Raw genomic sequence first — 26,282 nt, 5'->3', positions numbered from 1 at the left:
TTAGTATTATTCTATATAACTTGAGTCTACTTTAACTGTATTTTGTTTTGCTTTGTATTCAATTGTGCAAGGTTCATTTTTGGGCCAATTCACAAATAAAATAAAATTTCAAACAAGGAAAGGTGTCCAAGTCTGAGTTGGCATGCACTCATGTCATCCTCACGGAAGGTCTTCTGTTGTGCATAGACTATTGGAGAAGGAGGGCGCTGAAGTCATGGCCAAAGTCAAAGTTGACTCCACGCCAGGTAGGACCTCTGGCTAAGTATCATCTTGGCATCCCAACGCATGGTGTGCAATGACCAAAATATACACACCCACTACAGCAGCCGTACACCATCTGTGCCGCTAGTCCAGCCTTGCTGAGCTGGCTCCATTTGGTGCTAGGAAACATTTGCACCAACCGACAATTACCATTGTTTCCTCTATCTGAAGGAGTCCGATAACACTGTGGCACCACCTTTGTGGAGGTTGCCCAATTCAAGCTATTGGACTCTCTCTCGCATTGTGTTTCCATGAGACGTCAAAATTAGTGGGAGGCTGGCGGTGGGCAATGGGTGGTGTGCTTAGCGAGGCTCCGCTGCACTGCTATTCCAGTTGCGCCACTGCCACTGTGTGCCCACACAATCCTAGGACTTCCCCACACCTCATCAAGGAGGACTGCCCTCCTCCCACTGGACATTGGAATGTGGTTCCTGAGCTGCCCCACAGCTCTGGTCAGTTACAAACTGCAAACGTCATTCCACTTGTGGCGGAGGTTATGTTTTAGCGCCTCGCTGTTCCCGGGGCCATTAATGGCTGGGTTGTTGATGCAGAGCCTCTTCATTATGCTACAGGTCCTGAATGGCCGACTCACTTGGTGACTTGGGGGAGGTGGGTCGGTGGGTGGTCTACCTTATCTGCTACCCCATCGCAGGACTTCTTGTTATAGTTGCTCATGGGCTCTTTTCCATTCGTTGCCACTCTTATAGAGGGGTAAGGGCATCCCCACGCCCAGCCGTGAGGCTCTTCACTGAAAAGGGCAGGCAGCCTTATTATACATACATGCTTTTTATTATACATATGTGCTGTTCATCATGGTTCCTGTTACACTTAGTCTATACATAAGAAAGTGACTACCCAATGGCCCCCTTTTACGCAGTCACACTGAGTAGGGTCTACAATCACTTTTTAGCCCACTATGCCTTACCAGAGAAGACATTTCCATTTGCATATCGGCCTGGTCCCATTCACAAGGACAGTCCAGCACTGAAGTGCTAGGCAATTCTCATCTGAACAAGGGTACCAATAGCAACCCCAGACTTGTTCTGCCTTGTTGGGTGTCATCGGTGAGGTGAAGCTGTATCGCTCTCGACGCAGAGAGCAAGGTCTCCACATATGGATTACCTTTAATATCTCTCACCTTCCCATTGAACAGGTTACTTGTATGCCAGTAGCGGTGCCCTCACATGTTAGCAAATAGAGATCAGCAAGAACCTGCAAACATGTGTATTACCACCACACCCCAAACCCTTTGCCTTCCCTCAAAGCATGCTTATTAATTCAAAAGAGATTTATAGGTGCTCATCTCAGCCACTGGGCAAAAGCAAGTTATGACTGAAGGCGTGTTCCATCAGGCCACCCCAATGCATGTTCCTCCTCCATCTAGTCAATATGTTATGGCACACAACCAACCACCCTGCCACAACCTCAGTGATCCACAAGACCCTGCAAACTAATTTGCCCAGCATGCAACAAACACATATCCCCTTTCTTCATAGTGTGCTTGTGTATGCTCCTGCGCTAACCCATTTTGTGTGTGAGCGTTTTTGTTAAAATAAGCCACACAGCACCAGTTCCTCCTTCATCCAGGCCGCCAGTGTGTTGCCTCACAAACCCAATCACCCGACCACTATTGCAACTGCATGAGGGATCACCAAGACACTGCACACATTTTTATTCCGAGCACCCCCAAACACTTTTTCCTTCCTTCAAACTTTGCTAATAAATTGAATAGAAATATAAATGATTATATCAGATGTTGCACTGAACCAAGTCATATGTGAGTGTGCATTCCAGAAAGTGCGCGGATGCACGTACAGCGTCCCATCCAGGCAAACAGGTTCAGCTTGAGGAAAACCTATTAGAGAGAAACCTTGTGGGAGAAGACGGAAGGGTGTGCTGCAGACAGTTTATACATTGTCTTAGGTCTGATGAATTTAGATACCAAAATATATCAACACATAAAGAGCAACAAATGTATTCATGTTGGGTTTCAGACGTTATAGATAGGGCAACATTATAGGCACAGCATTTAGTTGTTGTGTTGTGTTATCAGTATGTATTGATGTACAATACGTGGGAAGAGCAGACATAGGTTGAAGATGGAGTCAGTAAGGTAGTGCGGTAGAAGTGAGGTCAGTGTGGTAAATGTGACAGGAGTAATGACATTTTGGATGTTAACGTCAAGCACACGATGAACAGATGAGAATGTAGGCTTTGGTGTGGAGCTGCAGGTCTGTTCATTCCGATTCAAAGAAAAATCCCTTTTCCCGTTCCCCAGGAGAGAATCCGAGGTCAAAGGCACCCATGGTGCGCAAATGAGCACTAATTGTATCCAGCTGCAGGGTTTGGATGTGATGGGAATGGAATGTTAGTTAGTAAAAGAGCAGGAAGGGATGCGCCCTTTGAAGAATAAATTCATGTGAATAGGGCATGAGGCTCTGTGATGCCAATAAGCCAGGCACAGATTTAGAACACTACTGCCCTCACCCCGGGGCGGACACCCCATATGAATTACACCTAGACACACAACTTAAGCAAACAAATCCTAGAAATTCAGACTCGAGAACGGTGCCCTGGTCACAATATCCCTGGGCACTTGGGGTTGGGAGGAGATAGGGGGGGAACCATGTCTGGGACATCTTGTGATTCAGGAGAGGAGCAGCAGAGGTGATGCCAATAAATGTAGTACAAGGTCGGTCGTGCAGCTTGTGTGCGTCATGGCATCTGGGTAAATGAGGAAGCCTATTTTCTCATCAAAAGCAGGGTTGGCATCACCAAGCTACTTTGATCATGTCTGGAACAGGAGGGTACACATCACATGATTGCCCCAAATTTACGAACCTATTGATAAGGACCCAACAATCATACACCTGGGTTTGACAGCGACGATGTAGGAGACCACATGTCTAGGGGCTATGGGTAGTGTAGATTTGGCCAATCGGTCAAGGGATTATGCGGTAGTATAAGCATGTTCTATGGGTGGTATCCAATGTGGGTGGTGCGATTATGTTGTACTCATTATGCATAGTATTGTTAATCTGTGTTTTTTCTGCTATATAAGGTTTAATGTCTTCAGATAAGAGGCGCTCCATGTCAATTCGGTTCTACGGGACCACCTGAGACCCTTTTGCATGCAATACACCCTGGTTTGCCCCTTGCAAAGAGGTGCAGTGGTTATTTTGTCATTTGGATTGTTGTTATTCTCCAGTTTTTGGGCTGCCATCCTTTCAATTGCCACGCCAGCACAGAATATGCTGGCAAGTTGGGGATGATCCTGTAAAGTGGCATCTAAGACAAATGCCGAAGACCCTAGCAAGGCTGCCCAGCCTGCTTTTTCCAAACGATCAATGCCTAAATCCGAAGTCTCCAGCTCTCAAACAGCAACAGATATCACCCTCCTCCCACTCCGAAAGCTACCAGTGACTGCCGCATGGTTCCAGAAGCAAGCTCCTTATAAACACAGGCAAATATGGCCACTCATAATTACCTGAATTTCTTGAAAGTTCAAGAAGTTGGGCAAATCCCAAATACAGTTGAAATGTGGGTGATTCGGCCGAACTTGTTTGCCAAGGCTTATTGAAGACATTCTGCAATGCTGGCTTTTTGGTGCTTGTCCTGTTGTTTTATTGTAACATATTTACACTTAGATTGTCACGCTACAATGCAGGATTACTTGCACGGGAGTGCATAGGGACGGGAGCTTAAAAGCCAGGACTGGGTTAGCTTCCTGCAATGACAGGAGACAGACAATCTGAGCTCTGTGTTATGTGTGTCCTGTGGGTTTTACTGGAGTGATGAAGTCACCATCTCTTACTCATGGTTTGATGCAGTCCCGCAGCCTGGTGTTGTGCATGGTGTAAATAAAATGTGCATTCTCGCAAAAAAATCTAAACAGACCACATGAAATGAAACCTGATGGGCCTCATTACGAGTTTGTCGGTAGCTGGGCCGGTAAAACCAGCACGGCTGCCGCCAAACTTGTGAAATTACCGGCACCCGGCAATGGAGACGTACAGTGGCATTCTGACCCCGGCGGACCCGTTCCGTCCCCATTGCCGGGTGCTGTTAATCATTACTCCCCATTGGGGCTCAATGGGAATGGGGAGGTCGAATGCACCGGCACCATTCATGAATGTGCCGGTGCATCTGATGAGATGTGCTTGCGGGTCCCGCTATGCCCGGCAGGTGAAACCTGGCGGGCAGAAAGGCACCAGCGAGCACAACTCGTAGCTTGCCGGTCCAGTAGTAACGGTGCTGGTAGCATACCGGCACCGTTACTACCGGACTGGCAAACTTATAACGAGGTCCGATGTCTTAGCAAAGTTGAAGGGGAAAGGTTGTTTTCTTTATAAATGCCTCTGTGTCCTCTCCGTTTATTCATAAACTGAAATGTTGTGCAAACAACTTGGGGCAAAGTGCTATTTCTGAGGCTCAAGAAAGTGTGAGTTTCCTCAGACTTTTTAAATGGGGGAAACCTCCACCCCCATGGAAACGGTCCCTACAATGAGAAACACATGGAAAGTTCGTATATGGGCGGGAAATCCGCCATCCACTTCTGCAGCATGGAATGCTGGGTAGAACCGCCTTTTTGATTGGGCAGAGTTCATCCGGAATTCCAAGCCAATCAGATGTTGGAGACTTCCTTTGCTGGCCGCTCCTGGCGATTTATGTGGCCAGGATTTCCACCCAGTGGCAGGCAGAAGTGAAAGAGGCCAGACCCGTCTTTTCAGACGCAGAAGCGTCACGCGCCCTCAATGAGAAGCACAAGACATGTTGGCTGACGGGTATCAACAGAAACATGATTTATTCTGAGGTAATCGACATCGGAAGTTTGAAAAACTGAATTCAAACCTGTAAGTCACACACATCTCTGAAGCAGGCACATTAACCCACACAGCACATTCGCTTTTGTACACAACACTCACGATGATTCTTGAAACACCCAGTGTGCTCCACACGTTTCGGAAAAATAGTAAACTGTATGTTAGAGAGCAATGCAAACGAAGGCCCGTGGAAGGCTGCCGAGGTCGCATAAACCCCTCTTGAACCTTCCGTGGAGCTCGAGCGCTGACTGGCTTCCAAGTTTGGGGGAGGTGTAAGATACTCGAGGGAGGAAAGCGTGTGCATATTTTAGAAATAACGTCCGGGTTAGTCTGTGGAAGAAAGTCTGTGAGCAAGGCTGGGTGCTTTCCGAGCGCAGGGCAGGCCTGCACCGGAGCACGGCGTCCCCTCCAGAGAGAGCATGGGCGGGAAAGGACGGGAGGATGGGGGCGTGCTACTAACTACCCTCCCCTTTCTCTCCTCAGGAGACCTGCCGCCCAGCTTTGTCCAGAGCAGCCCCCGGCCACAGAGGACCTCACCGGTGAGTAGGTGCACGCTGCCTGCCTTGTTAAAGTGATTTGGGGGCAAAGGTACAGACAATCTGTGTTCGTCGACATTGCACAGCTCCCAGTAGCAACCCTGGGAGGAAACAAAATAAGCGTGGGAGCGCCCTCGAACGACCCTGGCCCCTTCATCTGTGCTGGAATCAGAATATAACACACGTGATGTTTTAATGGACACGTTAGCTGTCCACAGTTTGGGTCCTTGTGTTGTGCATATAGGTACAGGACACATGTTCACATTAGTAGCTAGAGGCAAGTTTAGGAGGTGTTGTATAGGTGCAAGACGCAGATCAGCAGCCATATGAAACTGTTACACATATCCCAGCACAGACACACAAAACAGATACGCAACTCCACAGAAAGTAGAAGTGTTCAAGTATGCCAACTGGAAGCCACAAGGATGGTACACACACCATATCATGGATTGACGATACGCATTACAAGTTACCAGATAGGTGTATCTGTACGAGCACACACTAGGCCCTGATTATGAGTTCGGCGGCATTGCCTATTTGGTAATACCGCAAAACTCATTTACCTTTACCGCATGCAGTAATTACTGGGTGCCCTGCAAGGTCAGAATGATTCCAAGCCCTGCAGATCTTGCTTTTATTCCTCATATTGGAGTCCTATACAGCACTCGATTGAGATCAAGAAATTACCACATGTGGTAATTATTACACGTTGGAGTGATACCTCCATGCAAAGGTAGGTGGGAAGATGGGTTTTTGTAACAAAACTCAGAATTTGGTGAGTGGTAAAACACCTGGCATTCGAAATGTAATTTGGCAGCAGGACCTGGTAAGCTTGCACTCAGGCGCAGCCAGGTTCCCGCTGCCAAATTTTGGTCATTTGGACGACAGAGTGCAAACGTTACTTGGCTAGGCAGTGTTTACTTTGAATTGAGACGCTGCTTGCCATGCGTGCATGGGAAACGACATTCACTATTACAATTAAATACTGCAGCATTTATTTGTAGTTGTGAACTCTGCTTACCACGAATAAATGGTAAGTGGCGTTCATAATGGATCCCTATGGGGTCGGTTTTGCTGGTGCATAAAGCCGGCAGACCCCATAGGTATCTCTGGCATGAAAATCCAGGCTGGTGCAAAGGCTGGAGAATTTGTATGGTGCAGAAGTGGAAGGCAGCGGAAACACAAGTTGTGTTCCACCCCTCCTCTCCCGCCATACAAATAATTGAAAATGTGTCGCGGAGTGAATGAAAGCCTTCAAAGCCTTACTCGAGGCTTTTACGCCTTTCATTCACGTTACACCACAACCGAAAATGAGCACCCAAATGTTTTCCACTAGCACCAAACTTTTAGTTAGGTCCCAAGATTAAAAGACGGGCATGGGTTTCAAGTGTTGTTGTCATGAGTGAGGCAAAAAATAATAAAAATTACTTTGTGGTGTACAATAAATGCAGGGTCACTGTCCACGAAGCAACTCCATTGAGAGTTAAACCATGAGTGAAGCGTATTTGAAGAGCATACCCTGGCATCTAGGTCCCCTTTATATATCCCACTTATGCAATTGTTACAGGTTGGGGGTTAAATGAATTGCGTTAAGTGGTGAAGATGAGATATGAGCCCAGATTGCAATTTCGACAATTGACAATGTTTCCCGTTACTTGTCATAGAGGAGAGTAGTATTTGAAATGATTGGCTCTCATTTTAGGGGCTAGACCCGCTGTGGAGAGTGATGATGACCAAAGAGATGAGCATCAAGTTTGACAGGTGTGTGAGAATGTTATTAGTGGACAGGAATGGAAATATGCAGACGTACTAATGAGGGCAAATAACTGGGTGTTGAGTAATTGGTCAGGGTGGACTAGCGAGGACAAGTTTGGAGTCTTTCATCAGGATAAGGATGAGATTAGCATGGAAGGTGAATTTCTATGCAAGGCGGGGCGCGTGGTGCCCTCATTGGGAGTGAGAAAGAGGCTGCTGGAATTGGGACATGAAGGCCATCTGGGCATGACCAAGACCGAGCTCCCCTTGGTCTTGGTCATGCCCAGATGGCTTTCATGTCCCAAGGTAAGATTTGGTAATTCCGATTTTGAAGGGCTGAGAGTGGATTTTTTTAAACATTTTTATTTTTTATTTAAGTGCCTCTGCTTACATTTAAAACCATTTTACACCAATACCTTAATAAAACATTAATAGCAAGTTGAATTAAAATCATAATGTTTAAACAGTCAAACCACAGTTCATTATATATTGACATTGCATGAATAACATAAGAAGAAACATAATTGAACATAAATTAAAATCATGCAGCGCCTCAAGGCCTCCACTGGGTCAAAATGTGGCGAATGGTCTCTATTTGTTTGCCGCACGGTCTGCATTTTCTTTCGATTATGGAGACACCAACCCATGCTCCTGTGTTTTCGAAAAAGGGGAGGGTCTGAAAACGCATGGACACAATAAATCTCACTACTTCTGGGAAGCCTAACTTTATCAGGTAAGATTTGGTAATTCCGATTTTGAAGGGCTGATGGGAGTAGGCTTCAAACTTTTTGGAGGCCGGCTAAATGATCTAAGGATGAGCCCATGTCCAAACGGCTGAGTTTCACCTCAACTCTACAAAGATAGAGGTCCAACCACATCTCCAAAACCCTAGAAAGTCTGAACTCCCTCAAGCATTGTTTGGCACGTAGGTCCAAGTCTCTGAACCATGTCCTCTTAGAGAACCTCTCTGCATGTGTCACCACTTGTCCTAGCAGAGAGGAAGCCTCCAGGATGTTATAGTACATCTTGGCCCACAGCTTAATGGCTGCTGACTTCCAAAACATTAGCAGGGATGAGAGACCAAACTCCAACTGGATAGCCTCCCTTGGAACACTCTCTAGCTCATTTAGAGGGTGGATTATTTGTGCCGGGGTTGGACACCCAAATGGAGAAGCTTATAAAAAGGTGTGGGGTGTGTGGTGAAGCTGACAAGACATTGAGAAGGTATGTCCTGTCTCTAAGGCTGCTGGACCTGCCAGAAATGCAGTGGGAATGTGCGGCTTTGGATATTGTAGGACCCATTGTAGGTGAGAGTAGCAGACAACAAGTATATTATATTGTTAGTTGAGTTGTATTCAAATGGGTGGGAGTAGAGATAGTGGGTGAAGCCGATTCAGAGGTGGTGGTGACATTTGTTGACAAGTTATTTCAGAGAGAAGGATTTCGCAAGAAAATTCTTACAGACAATGGGGTATAACTCACATCTAGGATCATGAAGAAGATCCTGGTGGGTACAGCAGTGAAACATCTTAAAACGGCACTCTATCACCCAGAGACCAATGGTGCTATGGAGCGCTTTAACCGGAACGTGATGCAAGGAATTAAGATGTCAATAATACAAGAGAGGATATGGGAGGATATTGTGCTGAAGAGGGTGTGTTCACACCGTTTGGCTGCACACTCTACCACAGAGTTAGTATCGTTTGAAGTGTGGAGACAAAGGAAACCTTTTATGCCTGTGAGCCCTCCTCTGCTGGGGAGAACCTGCTTTGTGAAGTGAGATGGGCAGAAGCTCAAAGAGGATGCGAGAGGTAAAGCGTTGAGGATGAGAGCGATGTTTACCAGGCTGAAGAGTGAAGAGTGCAAAGGAAACTCAGGTAGCAGAATCAGATTGGCTGTGAATAAAGAAACCAGGTTTTGTACCTATAGGGCAGAGTAAAAATAATGATCCTCTGGTGGTCAGGAAGGTTCTTGATAATGCTGTGATTTTGGAGGATGGAAGGGTCGGGAAGAAGACAAGGTGTTGGCCAATCCATCATCTCGTTTTACAATGATCAATAATGCAATGTGTTATAAAGGAGGGAAGGTGTGTTATATTTATATTCAACATGTATTCTGCAAGTAATGTAGAAGTGCATCATGTATATAGTTGATCACATACTATGGTTCTGTTCTAGAATGGATGCTGATTTATGTTTGATGGGTAGAGAGCCAGTCACTGGTGGGAGAAGTCAAGAGAGGGTATCCCTGGGGTTCCCCATACTGATGGACGCATCTTTGTAGTTTTCAAAATAAAGTGATGGTAAACCTACTTACCGCGTGCCTCCCACCATTACAATATGTTATACAAAAGAAGAATGATTGCAGTTTTTTTGTATCCATAACTAATGGAAGTCTTCAAGTATCAGAATATTAGTACTTGCGAGTCTAAAACATCTCACCTGGGTTGTACTGCTGTAATTCTAAGATTTCAATACATCCAACAAAAACGGAGTGATAAGGTCACTGGCGTATAGTCATTGTTTGACATACCTGCAGATGTTTATTCATGATGAAATGAAGAACATGTGACATTGTGGAAAAAAGTAAGGTATGGCCTACATGACAAGAAAGAGCAATCAATGGACTAAACAATGGCACCAAAATGTGAGAAGGCAAAGCTTTGCACAGAACACTGTACAGTAGTACTATCAGTGAGATAAAATGATCTGTCTAGTATATCATCAAGTAGCAAAGCTGTGATTTGATCCTTGACACTTTGGCTTCACAGTCTCAAATTTGGCTACCCAATAACACCATCTGCCTAATGCAGTATGCTGTTCGTTGGGAATGGCTGCCCAGCTTCTACAACCCTCCTTTGTATGGATTGAGCAACAGACCTGCACCCTGATGACTCCATGTTATTTTTATAATTAGCTCTTTTTGGCATCTTTACATTGTTGTGTCACTCCGTGAGTGTTACTATCCCCAACATTTATATACTCAAGTTTATTTATCTTCCAGCTAGTAAAGGATAAGCCTGGCTTACCAGGACTTGGTATTATGATCTGGCACTATGAGCTATCTTCTAAACAACCAGCATGGCACTGAAAGTTATCAATATACATTTCATCTTTGGTTGTAGCACATGTTCAGTATATTCCTCATCAGTTTGGAAAGTAGCTGTCAACAACAGCCTGGCAGCACATTCTGAGCCTTTGTGGCACAATATACAATATCATAACTGCTGAACCCATATGCATGCATTAATAATGGCCGAACCCCAAACCCTCACCCATAATGATAGGCTCACAACTTGTTTCAAGTGTTGGCAATAAAAAGGCCGTAGGATTTTATTGTACAGATATGGGTTATGACAATAACAATATCACATATCATGATGGTATCATACTTTTGGGCACCGGGTCCTGAAGTTACCCCCTCGGACCCGTGCCGCCTTCTTGTGTCCCACGACTTGTTGTGGGCACCGTACAGTGCCTTGTACTTCTTTTTGTTCTTCTCCCCTTTTGTAGGGTGGGTGGGTTCTGTGGTAAAGAAGCAAGAAGATTTGGAAGACACTGAGTAAACAGTGAACCTCCTGTTTGCTTGGGTCCCCGTTCAGGGTCCACAAACAGATTGTGTTTACTCTGAGCATGCTGCTCTCATTTATAGGACCCAGGGAGGCCCTGGGTCTTTGTTGTGTATGTGATGGGGGCCGCTGTTGTCGCAGCCCCCGGCCGGATAGCCGACTGTCTGACCCCCTGGTGGGGGCAGATCTTTGAACCTGGGCCCTGCCTGATGGTTGTTTCCTTATGGCCCTTAGCACCTTGCTGTTTGGAGGAAGGGTGCGATGACTGTTCGCACCTTACCCTTCCGTGGCTTTTGTGCTGCCGAGACTGCGTGTCTCCGTAGCTGGGGGGAAGGAGAGGAGCAGGCACGGGGGTTGGGGCTGCCCCTCTCCCAGCTGCCGATGGTAACAGCAGTTACCCTGCCTCGCTTGTGGGATGCCCATGCAGCATTGCCCATAACTGCTGAACCCATATGCATGCATTAGTAATGGCCGAACCCCAAACCCTCACCCATAATGATAGGCTCACAACTTGTTTCAAGTGTTGGCAATAAAAAGGCCGTAGGATTTTATTGTACAGATATGGGTTATGACAATAACAGTATCACATATCATGATGGTATCATACTTTTGGGCACTGGGTCCTGAGGTTACCCCCTCGTACCCCTGCTGCCACACACGGGCAGGTTCCCGGCTAGCCGTGTTCCCCCGAGAGTATGCCCTAGAGACAGCCCCTGAGAGCAAGAGTTGTACTGATTTCCCGAAAGAAATGCTCCATGCCCTGGCTAGACAGATGGGTGCCGTCGTCGAGAAAAAGGTCTGGGTTGCCTAGTGTAATGGCTGGGTGTTTTATGAAACCCAGTCCTCTAGTCATACAGAATCTCTCTATAGTCCTGTTCAGTTTTCTTCTGGATATGTCTATAGATTTGTAGCAGTTGGCCCCTAGCCTTTCTTTCTTGGTAAAATGGCTGAGAAATATATTTCGGTACCCCTCCAGTTGTGCGAAATGCCTGCTAGGGAGGAGCACATTTCTTCGCATAGGGTGCGTCTAGCTGTGTTGACTAGGCCGTTCCCCTAGATGTATGATCAGGAATTCTGGTGGGTCCCTGTATGCCACCAGTTCTGCTAATGTTTCGTGGACGTCCGCCCAACGTAGGCCTCTGTATCCCCACCATGAAGTAATGGTGTTTCTGAAAGGTGGCCCATCTTTAGTCTCTTCTGCCCATCTGCCTGTCCTGAAAACGAATGAGTGGCCAACTATCCATGCTGATCAGAGTGTGGTCCTCAATTCGTCTGTTGTTTCTGTGGTGATGGGAGGGTGGGAAAAGCAAGACAAATTACTAGGGCGGATGGCTATATTGATTGCGGTCTGATATATCTTTTATAACAGTCTGACTTCCATCCCCATATGTTTTTTAGTAGTTGCAGTGCTAAACCTTCTTGCCATGCAGGGGTGGCGGCACCTATCCTGAAGGAATGAGTGCCGAAATGTTTGGGATCCCACCCTGCTCTGCTGATTGCTTTCATCAGCACTCCTGTAAATTGGTAGCGGCTTAGGGCCGATGCATCCTTGTGGATTAAAAAACTCCCCCCCACTTTGGGTCGTTGTGCGTAATAGAGGTTGGTGATGCACACCGGGCAGTTTGTTGCCTCATCGATGCAACAAATATTGATGGTTCTTTTTGCACCTGTTTTAGACTGTTGCATTTCTATATTAACACTCTCCTGTCTCACCCTGATTTCCATGACGCCCAGGCCGTTTGTGGCCTTAGTGCTGGAAGCGATGAGTTCACCTACCCGGAAATCCCCAAAGTAGGCTAGGAAAAAGGCTGTTTAAATAACATTATCTCATAAGGGTGCCAACATATGGCTTTCAAATGGCTTGCTATCTGTACCAGTTTGGTGATATCAAGGGGTCAGCGGGTGTCCACTTGCGGCCCCTCCAATCTGCCCCATCCCTTCATTGCATAAGAAATGAGTGTGTTCTGAGTGGGGTCTGAATCGCCCCGGATTTTCGTAAAGTATGAGATTGTCACCAGGTGTCTTTTAGCCCAATCCCTTTTGAAACCTTGTTCCCGGGCCCATTTTAAAAATACTTCTATATCTTTAATCGTTATTAGTTCTACGTGGTTTAAACCTGTGGCTTTGAATACTGTTTGCAAACACTTACTGTACTGTGTTGCTGTGGTGCTTGCCACCACCCTCTCTGCCATCTCTGTTAGGAAGCCTGTGAGGTCGTTGGCACCCGTTGTTATTGTGCCTGATTCTTGTTGAGCATCCCGGCCTAGGCTCTCTGGCGCTGGCGTTGATGCCAATGTGTAGCTGGCCCCCTTTTTAGAGGTGCCTGCTCTGTATTGGTCATCCCGGCCTGCACTCTTTGGTGCTGGCGTTGATGCCAATGTGTTGTTGGCACCCATTTTAGAGGTGCCTGCTTTGTCTTGGTCATCCCGGCCTGCACTCTCTGGTGCTGGCGTTGATGTCAATGTGTTGTTGGCACCAGTTTTATAGGTGCCTGGTTTTCGTTGGGCATCCCGGCCTGTGCTCTCTGGCGTTGGCGTTGATGCCTTTATCCTTGTCTTCCCATTATTGCCCAGCATTCTGCTGGTATTGGCATCATCTGTTCTTGGGCGTGCGGCGCTAGCTCTCGGAATCTTGACCACTGGAAGCGAGATAAGGCATCAGCAATGTTATTATCTGCCCCTGAAATGTGCTTCGCTTTGAGTACAACGTTTACTTGTAGTGTGACTGTTGTAATGGCTCGTAATACTTTTAGTACTAAAAGGCATTTCGTAGACCTTCTGTTTATGGAGCCCACTACACCCATGTTGTCGCACCAAATCAAAAGTTCTGTATTCGCAAGTCGCCTGCCCCAGATGTGTAATGTTAATGTGTATAAGACCCTGTTTGACCGGGTTTTTAAAAGCGTTCGCCAAAGTAAAGACCCGGTGAAATCTCTGAGGAATTTTCCCCATGTTTCCAGGTCCTGTTTCACCTCTCTGCCTAGCCGGATATGCAAGTGTGGTTTGGTGAGTGATTTGATTTTGAACTCCAGGCTTCTGCAAAATATCCTCCCTTGAGTATTATTTTGGATGTGAAATTGAGGCTGCCTGCTAAGGATTGTATTTCCTTTACAGTCCCCTTTTCTCTCTTTATCAGGTTTTGTATTTTAGCCAGGAGTTCTGATATTTTTGTTTTGGGGATTCAGCAGAGCCCCTTTGCCGAGTCTATTTCGATGCCCAGAAAGATTATTTTTGTGTCTGGTTTGGTGGTTTTTTCTCCCGCTAGGGGACTTCCTCGGAGTTTGGTGGCCCTATGACCATGAAATCGTCTAGGTAATGCACTATTTTAGTCCCTGGTCTCTGCTTTAGGAAAGCCCAATGAAAAAAGGAACTCAAATAGTGCACAGGATACAGCGCACCCCATGGGAAGGCATCTATCTACGTAGAATTTGTTGTTAAAAGTGAAACCTAGCCACTGTTGTGACTCTGGGTGGACGGGCAAGAGTCTGAAAGCAGATTCAATGTCCGTATAGCCATCAAGGCGTTTCTGCCGCACTCTTGTATGAGCCTTACCGCTTCTTGGAAATGCGTGTAAGTTACAGCGGATTCTGTGTGTGGGATGCCATCGTTTAGAGACTGGCCTTTTGGGTAGGAAAGGTGATGGATTAGTCTCATTTTTCCGGGTTCTTTTTTGGGGACCAGGCCTAGTGGAGATATTAAATAGTCCGTTAGAGGCATGGCGTCCCAGGGACCTGCTACCCTGCCCAGTTGCAGTTCTTTCTTGATTTTGGTTTCTACTATATGGGGATTGTCCCTGGCTGACTTTAGGTTCATCGGGATGTTTTGTGACCCAGTGCCCTTAAATGGGATAAAAAACCCTGCGATATTATCTGTCTGACCCCCTGGTGGGGGCAGATCTTTGAACCTGGGCCCTGCCTGATGGTTGTTTCCTTATGGCCCTTAGCACCTTGCTGTTTGGAGGAAGGGTGCGATGACTGTTCGCACCTTACCCTTCCATGGCTTTTGTGCTGCTGAGACTGCGTGTCTCTGTAGCTGGGAGGAAGGAGAGGAGCAGGCGCGGGGGGTTGGGGCTGCCCCTCTCCCAGCTGCCGATGGTAACAGCAGTTACCCTGCCTCGCTTGTGGGATGCCCATGCAGCATTGCACATAATGTGTTATTTCTGTTTTGCAAAATACATGCACTAAATTCTTTGCATCGGGCTGCTAGGGGGGTACACCGCCAGCCCCATCCCTCCCCCTCTTAGCCTCAGTGATGGTAGAGGGTGGCAATTGTGCAAGTGAGAACCATGAACTTCACGCCTTGAAGCACAGTTGGAGCCTAGAGCAAACACCAAGCTACTAATCAGAGGCAGCTTTCAGTGGTGGGGGGGGGAGAGTGGCTCTTGAGGGGGCACTAACATACAGTGGTGAATGGTGAATTATTTTATTAGAGGGGTGTGAATAGTTCCCCCAAATGTGTGCAGTCAACCAACCCTTACGAAGCAGCACCAACCAACTGGGGGGAGTTTGGAGGGTTCTCCCCCCGATAACTTTACAGCATATGCTTTGTGAAAAAGTGGATGAAAAGCCATACAATTTACAATATGTTTGGAAGGGTAATACAAGAAAAGCTCCAGTAGATACCAGGTCACCAAAAGCATACATTTTGTTGATGCCTTTGTATACAATATATTAGAGTATTCTGTCAGCGTAAGAAGGCATTTACATGCTGGCTGTGCCCATATGTACCAGTATCCCCAAATAGTAATAATAATGCCATGTCACATTAAGAAAACATGTTCATGATGGCTGTGCATAATAAGTATCACAGTCCTTATGATACACTTGCATAATGCCATCATTATGCAAGGATCGAGCATTATGCAAGTAATACCTCAAGCTTCAAGAAAACATGCTCTGGTTATTCCCATTAGGACGGTATCCCCATGTAATTATTATAATTAAAATTGTTCTTTTATAACGCACTTAATACCAGCGAGTGGTTTCGAAGCATGGGATCGGGATACAAACCTGGGTTGCGCTGCATTGTCTTGCTTCAAAGACAAACCCGTTGCCCCTAGGCTATCCTTCTTCCCTTAAGAGTATTCAGCTTGACTTTACTCATAACTCCAGTAATAATGCCTTTCCATGCAGACAGGCTGTGCCGATGTAGGCCAGTCCCTCCATGTAAGAAGTTTAGTTTATTTCTAAAGCGCAGAACCAGGGGGATACAGAGCAGGAGAGTCTGCATCTGCGGGCAGTTGGAGAATAAGAGAGCAAGTAGACATGCATCCGCTACCCAAACAAATAAGACAAAGGTGGCCATTCAGTTCTTTGCGAAAATTAAATAAGGAAGTTAATGAACGGAGCCCCAGCAGAGGTTTGTTCCATACACTTGCACCGGAAATGGAGAGACATATGTTGCCTCTAGTGGAACAAGAAGCTCGAGGAATGTGAAGCAGATGTTGATCATTGGGCCGGGTAATGTATGGCTTCAATTGGGAACACAAGGGAGAGCTCTGCCATGGATGGATTCAGAAAGCAAGCATACGATATTGAACGTTATCCTCTGAGAAACGGTCACCCAATGTAATCAGCGTTTGGTGGAAGGGACAGAGGCAAACCGATGATTTACAGATGAGCCTGACTGCCGCATTTTGAATAGTTTTGGAGATGATTCAGCAAGTTTTCTAGAAGTGCGATTTAAAGAGCATTAGCATAAGCGAGTCAGGAGCACACCAGGGCAGCCACAACCACAGAATGAGTAGCAGGTGGAGTAAAGGAAAAAATACGTCTCGACATACGCAGGCAATCAAAGGAGGATTTGGTAACCTCATTTACTTGGTTGACAAGTTTCTTTTCAGGATCCCAAGTGACACCTACATTACTCTTCTTTGTGAAGGTCATAGGGAGTTCAGGCATGACTGGGGATGAAGGGCAGCTCGATGGGTTTTTCAGAGGATGCGCAGGGCCAAGTAGCATGGTCTCTGTCTTGAAGGGGTTGAATTGAAGATTGAATTGAAGTTTGCTAGGAACAATTGCAGGTCGTCTGCATATGAATGGGAAAGCAGGTCATGTTTATGGAGAATAGTCATTAAAGGGACAATGTATAAGTTAAACAACTGAGAAATGCCACAAGAGACCAATGGGGAAGCTGAGGTAAAAGAAACGATTTTAACTGCCTGTACCTTTTAGACAGAAAACTCGGAAATAATTCCAGGGAATATCCTGAAACTCCAACTAGAGAGGTTCCTGGTTTCCCTCCAAATGTTCTCTTTCCTTCTGTAGGTTTAAGTGCTCTTAAGTATTGTGAAAACCCACGCGTTTTGAAGTTTTCTTGTTTTTAATTTTGTATGTCTAACTGGAAGGAGAGGAGCCGCTAGGTCGATGACCCTTTGGAACTAGGCCAGACATTGATCCAAGAAACTTGTCAACATGGGAAGAGGCAGAGTGTTACACTAATGTAGAAGGAACCGCACACTAACAACGCACACTAAGTAACGTAAGCTAACACGTTTATTGTCGTGTTTACAAGAGGGCCAAATGAGCTGCGGACACAGCGACCCCCAGCGAGGCCAACACTCCAACTGACTCTGCTGGAACCTGGAACCCCCATCTGAAGGCTCCAGATTTCCGCCAGCACTAACCCCCTTAACAATGGACATGGAATGGGGCGCATCATGATTATAAATATATACAGCTTGCCAGTAAACAGACAACCACTGCATGGGCACTCCTAACACCTCCCTCCCTTACCCAGAAAACTATATACACAAATGAAAACATGTAAATGCAGGTGTCTTCACCAGAAAACTAAAAACAAGATGAACATGTGAATGCAAACCACCTGATCAGGACAGTGAATCTGTATGAGACAAACAATTCACCAACAATTCAACAACAGTGGTTGTAGAACCCTCACACCATCACTCATCCACTGCAACTCACTCAGACGCCTCCTTCCCTTCCTCCTACCCCTGAACAGACACTTCTTTCCCATGCAAAACAAACACCCTCTCCTTGTTCCCAAGACTGCCACCCTTGACCGGAATGGAAGAACCCAGATCTTTAACCACCTCCTTTGGCTCTGAAAACACTGAGTTACCCTTCCTTACTTTTACCGACAACCTCACCTTGATCATCTCCCCCAACTCACTACAAAACTTCTGCAACAATTCCTTTTGTCATACGACTGCTTGGATTTGTGTCCACTGGCTAGCAGTTTCTCTCTCACACCTTCCACCACCACACTGCCACTGTTCTATGTGCCCATCCAACACAGGCATAAAGGTGTATTGGGCTTCCTACCTTGCAAACGCGATAACGAATGAGAGAGAATGTTGCTCCAGACGGATGATTCATGCACATCGAGCACACTGAATGGACTGCCCGGGAAGTGCCTCTATAACCTGTAGAGAATTGATGCCTAGAAATCTCTAGTCCACGATACGAGCAATCACCTTTAAGGAGAGGGCGAGTTCTGAAAGGCACCTGCGACCGATCTAAAGTGAAACAGAAGGAATCCATTACGCTGTGGCCCTGCCATATCTCTCTTGCCTCTGGAGCCTGAAATACAAGCACATACAGCAAGACCTATGTTCTGACTGGAAGGATGACAATTTATCAGACGTCATGATGAAAACTGATGCCTGACTCACACAAGTAGAACGATCTTTTATAAAATTCTACTATTCCTCAGATTCGAAAACACAACAACGTATAGGTAGGACAAGCCGTACATTCCCTGAGTCATAAACTCTCACCAATAAGAGAAACTGGTCAGGTACGACCATCAGCGTCCTACCCCCTGGACCGCTGGCAAGGGGAAGATACCGCCTGTAGACCTCTCCTCAAGTCTTCCAGAACCAGAAGATCTGAAATATCGCTAATCTCAACCAATTACTTGTAATATTCTATTATATTAGGCTAGTAGAACAATACTTAGTTACTGTTTGTGTGTAACAGCTTGAAACCAATGCTGCCCCTGATGAATTTCCAAGGATTGAAACCCTGAATAGATTAGGAAAGAAACATGTTGGGATTTTTAACTATGTTTGAAATTGTATATGTTTGAATGAATATGAATACTTGAGCATATGAACGGAATGAATGAGAATGAAGTGGAAGAGTGATGCATTTAGGTATGTCCAAGTGACTCTGCACGACACAAGCCACTTTAACATCTAAGCCATTTTTCATTGGGCTTTGATTTTAAAGTTGTATCACACATTATCATATTGAATTATTGTCTAGCACTATACTAGCCCCTTGAACACTCCTCTCTGAAAAAGTTTTGAATCATAACTTTGTTATATGATATATATATGTATTTTTGTATAATGAATATTAAAATATGTGTATGTTTCTAACTCCATTTAGTAATGCTTAAATCATTTTCTAGTGTTGGTTATACTTTGAGGACATGAGTTAGCTTCTCCTGCTTTTATAAGAAAACGGTATTCTGGAGTTATAGGCTCTATTGTTTAATACTTAAGGGTTAACCCCCTTACATGAGGGTCTGCCTTAGATCCAAACAACCACCCTCCACCTCCTTGTGTATTGATGTGCTTCCTACCTTGCAACAATTCAAATGGAGATACCACTGTCACTGCATGTGGAGCAAGTGTATATTGGAATATTCACTCCATAACTGCCCGGACCCAATCTCCACCAGCGGCCACCGCAATCCTGATCACATCCATAAGGGTGCAGTTTAAATTTTCAATGCACCCATTGCCTTGTGCTTGATAAAAAGAAGTGGTAACTTGCTCCACACCATGACTTTCCAAACATTCCTTAAACCTTCTCGAGGTCAATTGTGTACCATTATCCGACAGACACCTACTTGGAACCTCTTCCCTCCAAAATAAAGGTACCAATAACCTTATAATACTGCTACTTGATGCCTCTTTTAAAACACACACCTCCGGCCACTTAGATAAGAGGTCAATCACCACCAAGAGATACGTATCCCTGGTTCCCTTAGTATTAAATTGACCCAACAAATCCAAAGCAATCTAATCCCACAGTGATTTCGGACTCTCTCTAACCACCATGGGAGTTTTATGAACTCTGAGACCCTTATCACCCTCTTGACAGTCTGCACAATTTTTTGCCAACTCCTCCATGTCCTTATCAATGCTAGGCCACCCAAAATCAGACCTTAAAAAACCTTTGGTTTTCACCAACCCCAAATGTCCACAGTGCGCTAAATCCATAATCACACCTCTCATTTTCTCAGATACCACCAATTTGTGTCCCCTACATGAATACTCATCATTAACACAGAGTTAATTCTTCACTCTCCTGTACTCTCTTGTCCTCTCGTCACACAATCTCAGTGCAATTTGTACCTACCAAATTCGAAACCAATTGGTACACCGAATCCTCTGCACATGCTCTATCCCAGTCCACACGTTTTATACACTCGTGCACCCGAAAAATCTCTCTCACATCTTCATTGTCACTCTTGACCTCCTCACCAACACTCCTACATCCTCCTACCACCAACCTTGAAAGCGCATCCGAAACCACAATATTTGTACTCTGCACATGCTCCCTGCAAAATTGCAGGTCCTGCAAACCAATCAGCCGCTTCATAATTGTCCTAGACACCCCTTCCAGTCCACCTTTCGAAAGAAATGCTGATGAGTGGTTTGTGATCTGTCCGTAGGGTGAAAACAAAACACCACAAATATATCTTAAACTTTTCTACCACCCACACACAAACCAAAGCCTCCTTTTCCACTACCGAATACCTCACTTCTGCTTCCTTTAATGTCCTTGAAGCAAACACTATAGTGTGCCAATCATCTCCACACTCCTGCATAAGAGCCGCCCCTAGACCAAAATTGCTGTCATCCACATATACTAGGGTCTTCCTACCCTCCACGAAACTGGACAATACTGGGCTATTTATGATTGCTTGCTTTATATCCTCACACTCTTTGGCACATACACCATCCCAAACAAAAACCACTCCTTTCCTGGTAAGTTTCCTCATGTTCCTTGTCCTGTTGGCAAACCTCTCAATAAACTTGCTATAAAACTCCACCAGGCCCAAAACTGAGGAAACCTCAGCCTTACTTTTGCGACATGCCATCTCCCTGATATCTTCAATGGCATCATATTTCAGCTTCACTCCCTCCGGAGAAATCTCATGCCCCAGATACACCACCTTGCGTGCCTTGCAAATACATTTCTCTCTGGCAATAGTTAGACCTGCCTCACCCAAAATGTCCAACACTCTCCTCAACCGGCCATCATGCTCTTCCTCACTCCTCCCACAAATCAAAACATAATTCTGGTAGAACAACAATCCCTTCTCATTTCCCAACAACTGATACATAACATTTTGAAATACACTGGCCGCTGAAACAAGCCCAAAAGGCATCCTGCGGGACATAAACAAACCATTGGGTGTAATAAAGGCTGTAAAATCCATGGAACTCTCATGCAACTCAATTTGGTGGTAGGCCGATCTGAGTTCCAGATTGGAGTACACCTGGGCACCTGCAATTCCAGTCAATAAATAATAAATCCTGGGAAGGGGACATTTTTCCACCACCACCATGCTATTTAGATGTCTCAAATCTATACACAGTCTTACGGGGCCATTGGACTTTCTCACAACAAAAATAGGGCTAATCCATTCCAAAGTTTGAATCTTCCCTATGATGCCAACGGCCTCCATTCTGGCTAACTCTGCCTCTACATCCTTACGCAGAGCTAACAGTACCATGTGTAATTTGGCTTTGTTGGGTTCAGCTCCCCAATTGAGTCTAATTCGATGTAGAAAACCCATGAGACACCCTAGTCTTTTCTCAAAAATGTGTTGCCCCATTTCCGTTGACTTTGTTGCCATGACACCAACTTTGCTCTTCTCCTCCGCCAATACTTGTTTAGGATGCCTTGCGTCCAGCCGTATCTCCAACTCCGCTTGGCCACTCCACGATAACAGCTCCCCTCCTTTACTTGCCACATAGATTGTCCCCTCAGCTTTTCTGCCTTTAAACTCCAACTTCCCACTGACCAGCCCTAGAATCTCTATGGCAACATCGCCATAGGCATTGGCCTTTATCTCTGGCTCCCACCGTGTGCAGCATCCAATCATATTCCTCCATACTTGAATGCTTATAAGTGTGTAGTCAGCCCCATTGACTGTCAACATCGAGATCAGTATACCATTGACTGTTATAGTGGTATACAGCTTCCTCCTTCTCAATCTTCCTGACACCGCTTGCACTGAGCTTATTATCTCCTTCGCCATACTTCCACAATCGGCTTCATCATTGTCTTCTGCTATTGCTTGCACTTGACCAGTAGGTCTAAAATGTTTGCAACAGTGGGCCACATGACCCTTGCAACCACATTCCCGACAGATGATGTGGACCACAGCACACACTTCTTGTGAAATGCTAGGTGAGACCCACTGACACAGCTGTAGCATCTCTTGTTCACAGAAGCCTTAAACTCCCTCAGAGAACTCCATGAAAGTCCTGCGTTCCTGTTGTTGTGCATGTCACTCAAAATGTCTCTCGCTCTTCTCTCCACTCTCTCTCCTTTCTTCACACTTTCGGACCATTGCTTCCAAGGTGCCTTCGACATCCTGTTCACCGAACCGTCCTCTGATGCCAACTTGCTGCCTTCAGCACCTTTGTCGGGATGAAGGGCTTTGTTTCAATTTTCAATATGCTTGATACCTTTTGTTATCGCAATTGCCCTTGTCAGGGTGGGATTTTGCTCTTTCCACATCTATTCCCTTATTTTATTATTGTTGCACTTGATCATCAACTGATCCCGCAAGTGTTCCATTTGGCAATGTGTGAACTGGCACTTCACAGCCAAACCTCTCAGAGTCGTAATAAATTCTTCTATGCTCTCGCCAGGTTTTTGCTCTCTGGTTGCGAAATGATATTGCGCTAATATAATGTTCTCTTGTACCTCACAGTGTTTGTCGAGCTTGGCCAGCGTCCCCTCATCCACCCCGGCATCTTCCAACTCTGCCAGCTCAGGCAGTTTCTTTAATATCTCCTGGACCTCTTAAGATCCAGAGTGATTTCCACACCTCCTCTTTTCTTGCATGGCAGGCTCACAGAATAGCAGAACCCCTTCCTCAGCTGGTTCTATGTGCAGGGCTCCTGGAGTCTTGAGCTCCTGGACTAATGCTGTTACAAATCTTTGTGAGTGACATGTTGATGGCTGTGGCTGTCAGGGAGAGCCGGAGATTGGCCCCTGTGGTTAAAGTGGCTTAACCCCAGTCTTCTTGCACATCCCCTCTCTAAATTGATGCCACATACCCTGACAAAGTCTACTTCCTAATTCCAGCATTTGGGGCAACCCAGGGCCAACATGGCCTGCTGTCACCTTCTTATTCTGCTCTCTTTCTCACTCTCCAATCTTCTCTTCATCCCGCCTTCCTCCATACCACTCCATCCGGATGTTCCAACAGCATCTGTGTCAAATCCATACTCCGATGGTCACCCTTCTTCTTTGCCTGGGAGTCTCTCACCTCCACCAGATCATGTCCTTCTTTTGGTCTTAGAGAAAACAAAAGAGGTAATGGCCGGAAGGTTTAGCATTAATTTCAACCTCTGGCAATTGCTCTGGACAACCCTCAAGAGCACCGTTCTTCAGCCTGCCAGGCCATTACAGAAAGGGGAAGGGGCATATGCAAATCAGTCTTGGTCCTGCCCCAAATGGGGCAGACCAGCCCCAACTGCAAAGTCGCATCCCTTCTTTAATTGATTTTCTTTGCTGGTGGAGGACATTGTTGTTAGGGACACTGGACATTTTAATGCTGCTTGTAATGTTGGGTTATACATATTCAGAAAGTTCAAACAGAAAACACGGGTCAGCAGTGCCGTTTCGACTGACCCCTAAGAGCAGTCTGATTGATGTACCATGTGGGTGAGAAGCAGTAACACCGCCTGCACTACCTTTGGTGACCAGGTGGAAAGTGGTTCCCCTGCGGAGAAAGCTTATGCTATGTTGTAACTTTGATTCTGGCTGGTACGAGCTTCGGGCTCTCTCACTAGGGGATGGGGCTCATCACCTTTATCTGGCAGGTACTTGCAATGGAGTAGGCTTGTGTCAACATGTGGCAATGTGACAGCCCTCTGCAAGGTGTTGGGGTCAAAGACAAGGTGAACAGGGGATCTGCCCGACACTTCCCCTGTGCCCATCCAGTGCATCCCAAAGACCTTGGCTTTTTACGCAAAGTGCGTTAGCAATGTTTATAGGAAATTCGAGTACCTATCATGTATGTCAGCTACTATGATCAACCAACCTAAGCATAAGTATACGTTGAATCAACCAGCATACCTCAAAGAGGTCTACCCATTCCTACACCTACACGCGTCTCTATACATTTTACACGCAACTCACGTGATCACTATGTATGTCACCAATTACACTCAACTAACCTGAGTGTGAGTCTTTGTTCAATCCTCCCGTGTGCCCCAAAGACATTTGCCCTTCCCTCAAGGGTGTTTAAAAATGCGAAAAGAAATTCAAGTACCTGTGTCGGCTATTTCCCTTAACCTGGTCATGCATGGGCAAGCATTCAAATGTCTTTTGGGTACAATCAGTACACCCCAAAAACATTTGCCCTTCTTTAAAGATGTGCTTGTAAATTTGACAAGAAATGTAAGTTCATGTATGTGTCTGCTACTATGCTCAACCAAATGATGCGCAAGTGTGTGCTTAACAAGCCAGCAGACCCTGGACACATTTGCCATTTCCTCAAAGTGTGCTTATAAATTTGACCACAGGCTCAGGTGCTCTGCACTCAACCAAGTCGAGTTTGAGCGTGGAATCAATTACCAATTGTGCCACAAAGGCATTTGCCCTTCCTTTAAAGTGTGATAATAAATTTGACAAGAAATGTGAGTGTTCTTAATGTGTGTCAGCTACTGCCTCAATACAATGTCTTGTGTGACTGAAGATTCAGTCAATCAGCATGCCCAAAAGGCGTTTGCCATTCCTTAAAGTGTGCTGATTAATTTCACAAAAATGCAACTCCTTGTGTCATCTGTGGTGCTGCTCAACCACATCATGCATGAGCATGCATTAAACCAAACTAAGTGCCAGAAAGATATCTGCCCTGCCATCAAATTGTGCTAATGAATTTGGGAAGTGCTCGTCATGTATGCCACCTGCTACAGTTAACAAGACATGCATGAGCATGCGGTCAATCGACCAGCAACCCCAATATGTTTCCCTTCCCTCAAAGTGTGCTAATACATTTGACAAGAAATGAAAGTGCTTGTTATGTGTGTCAGCTACTGCACTCAACCAAGGTAAGTATGAGTGCATGTTTAATTAACCAACACATGCCAAAAATGTTTGCCTTTTCATTGAAGGGTGCTGATAAAGTTCTCAAGAAATGCAAGATTGGGTGTGTCAGCTACAGTTATAAACAAAGTTGTGCATGGGCATGGGTACAATGAACTAGCATGCCCCATAGATATTTGCCCTTCGCTCAAAGTGTGCTTATAAAGTTGACTAGACATTCAAGTGCTCCTAGCGTTTGTCAGCTACTGCACTCAAACAAGTTGTATCTTAGATCTGTTCAATCATGTGCCCGAAAGATATTTTCACTTTCCTAAAAGTACAAATAACACATTTGACAAGAAATTCAAGTGTCCATGTGTATCAGTTAGTGCACTCAACGAAGTTCTGTGTCAGCTCATGCTCTTTCAAACAGCACACCCAAAGATGTTTACCCTGATTCAAAGTGCGCTAATAAATTTGACAAGAAATTCAAGTGCTTGTGTCAGCTACTGTACCAAATTAACCAAAGACGTGCTGTCCTTATGTGCTAATCACTTTGATGAGAAATTCAAGTGCTTGTGAGTGCTTGTGTGTGTCACCTACTGCTGTAAACCAAGATGCTCATGAGTGGGTGTTCAATCAACCAGCACATCACAAAGATGTTTACTAAAATCAAGTGCTTGTGTCAGCCATTGTTCTTAACCAAGTCATGTGCGAGCACAAGTTTAACAAAAAAGTGCACCCTAAAGAAGATAGCCCTTTGCTAGCTGAAAGGAAATCGAAGGGATCATTGTGTGTGTCAACTGCTGCGCTCAGCTCAATTATGCTTGAGTGTACATTCAATCATCCTGCATTCTACAAAGATCTTTACCCGTCCCTCAAAGTGTGCTAAACAATTCAAGTGCTTGTGTGTGTCAGATACTGGGATGAACTAAGTTGTGCATCGACATGTGTTCAATCAAACAGTGCAATCAAAGAAGTTCGCCCTTCCTGCTGTGTGTGCTAATAAAGTTGACAAGAAACTGAAGCGTTTGTATGCCTATTATGCTCAACCAAGTCATGCATAAGCTCAGGTTCGCTCAACCTAC

At 45.5% G+C, this 26,282-nt stretch overlaps 1 protein-coding gene across 1 annotated transcript in view; it reads left to right on the top strand.

Annotated features, from left to right (window-relative positions):
• SLC15A2 (solute carrier family 15 member 2) overlaps positions 1–26,282 on the top strand; it is a 384,163-nt gene that overhangs the window by 73,459 nt on the left and 284,422 nt on the right. Inside the window, exon 2 of the mRNA XM_069616692.1 lies at positions 5,568–5,623. Within this exon, the coding sequence (XP_069472793.1) occupies positions 5,568–5,623 (56 nt within the window). The remainder of the gene's footprint in view (positions 1–5,567; positions 5,624–26,282) is intronic.

This window comes from Ambystoma mexicanum, chromosome 9 (genome assembly GCF_040938575.1).
Source record: "Ambystoma mexicanum isolate Mex_15411 chromosome 9, UKY_AmexF1_1, whole genome shotgun sequence".
Classification (NCBI taxonomy): domain Eukaryota; kingdom Metazoa; phylum Chordata; class Amphibia; order Caudata; family Ambystomatidae; genus Ambystoma; species Ambystoma mexicanum.
Note: the sequence above shows the minus strand (reverse complement) of the source record. Positions and strands in the feature narration are given on the sequence as shown.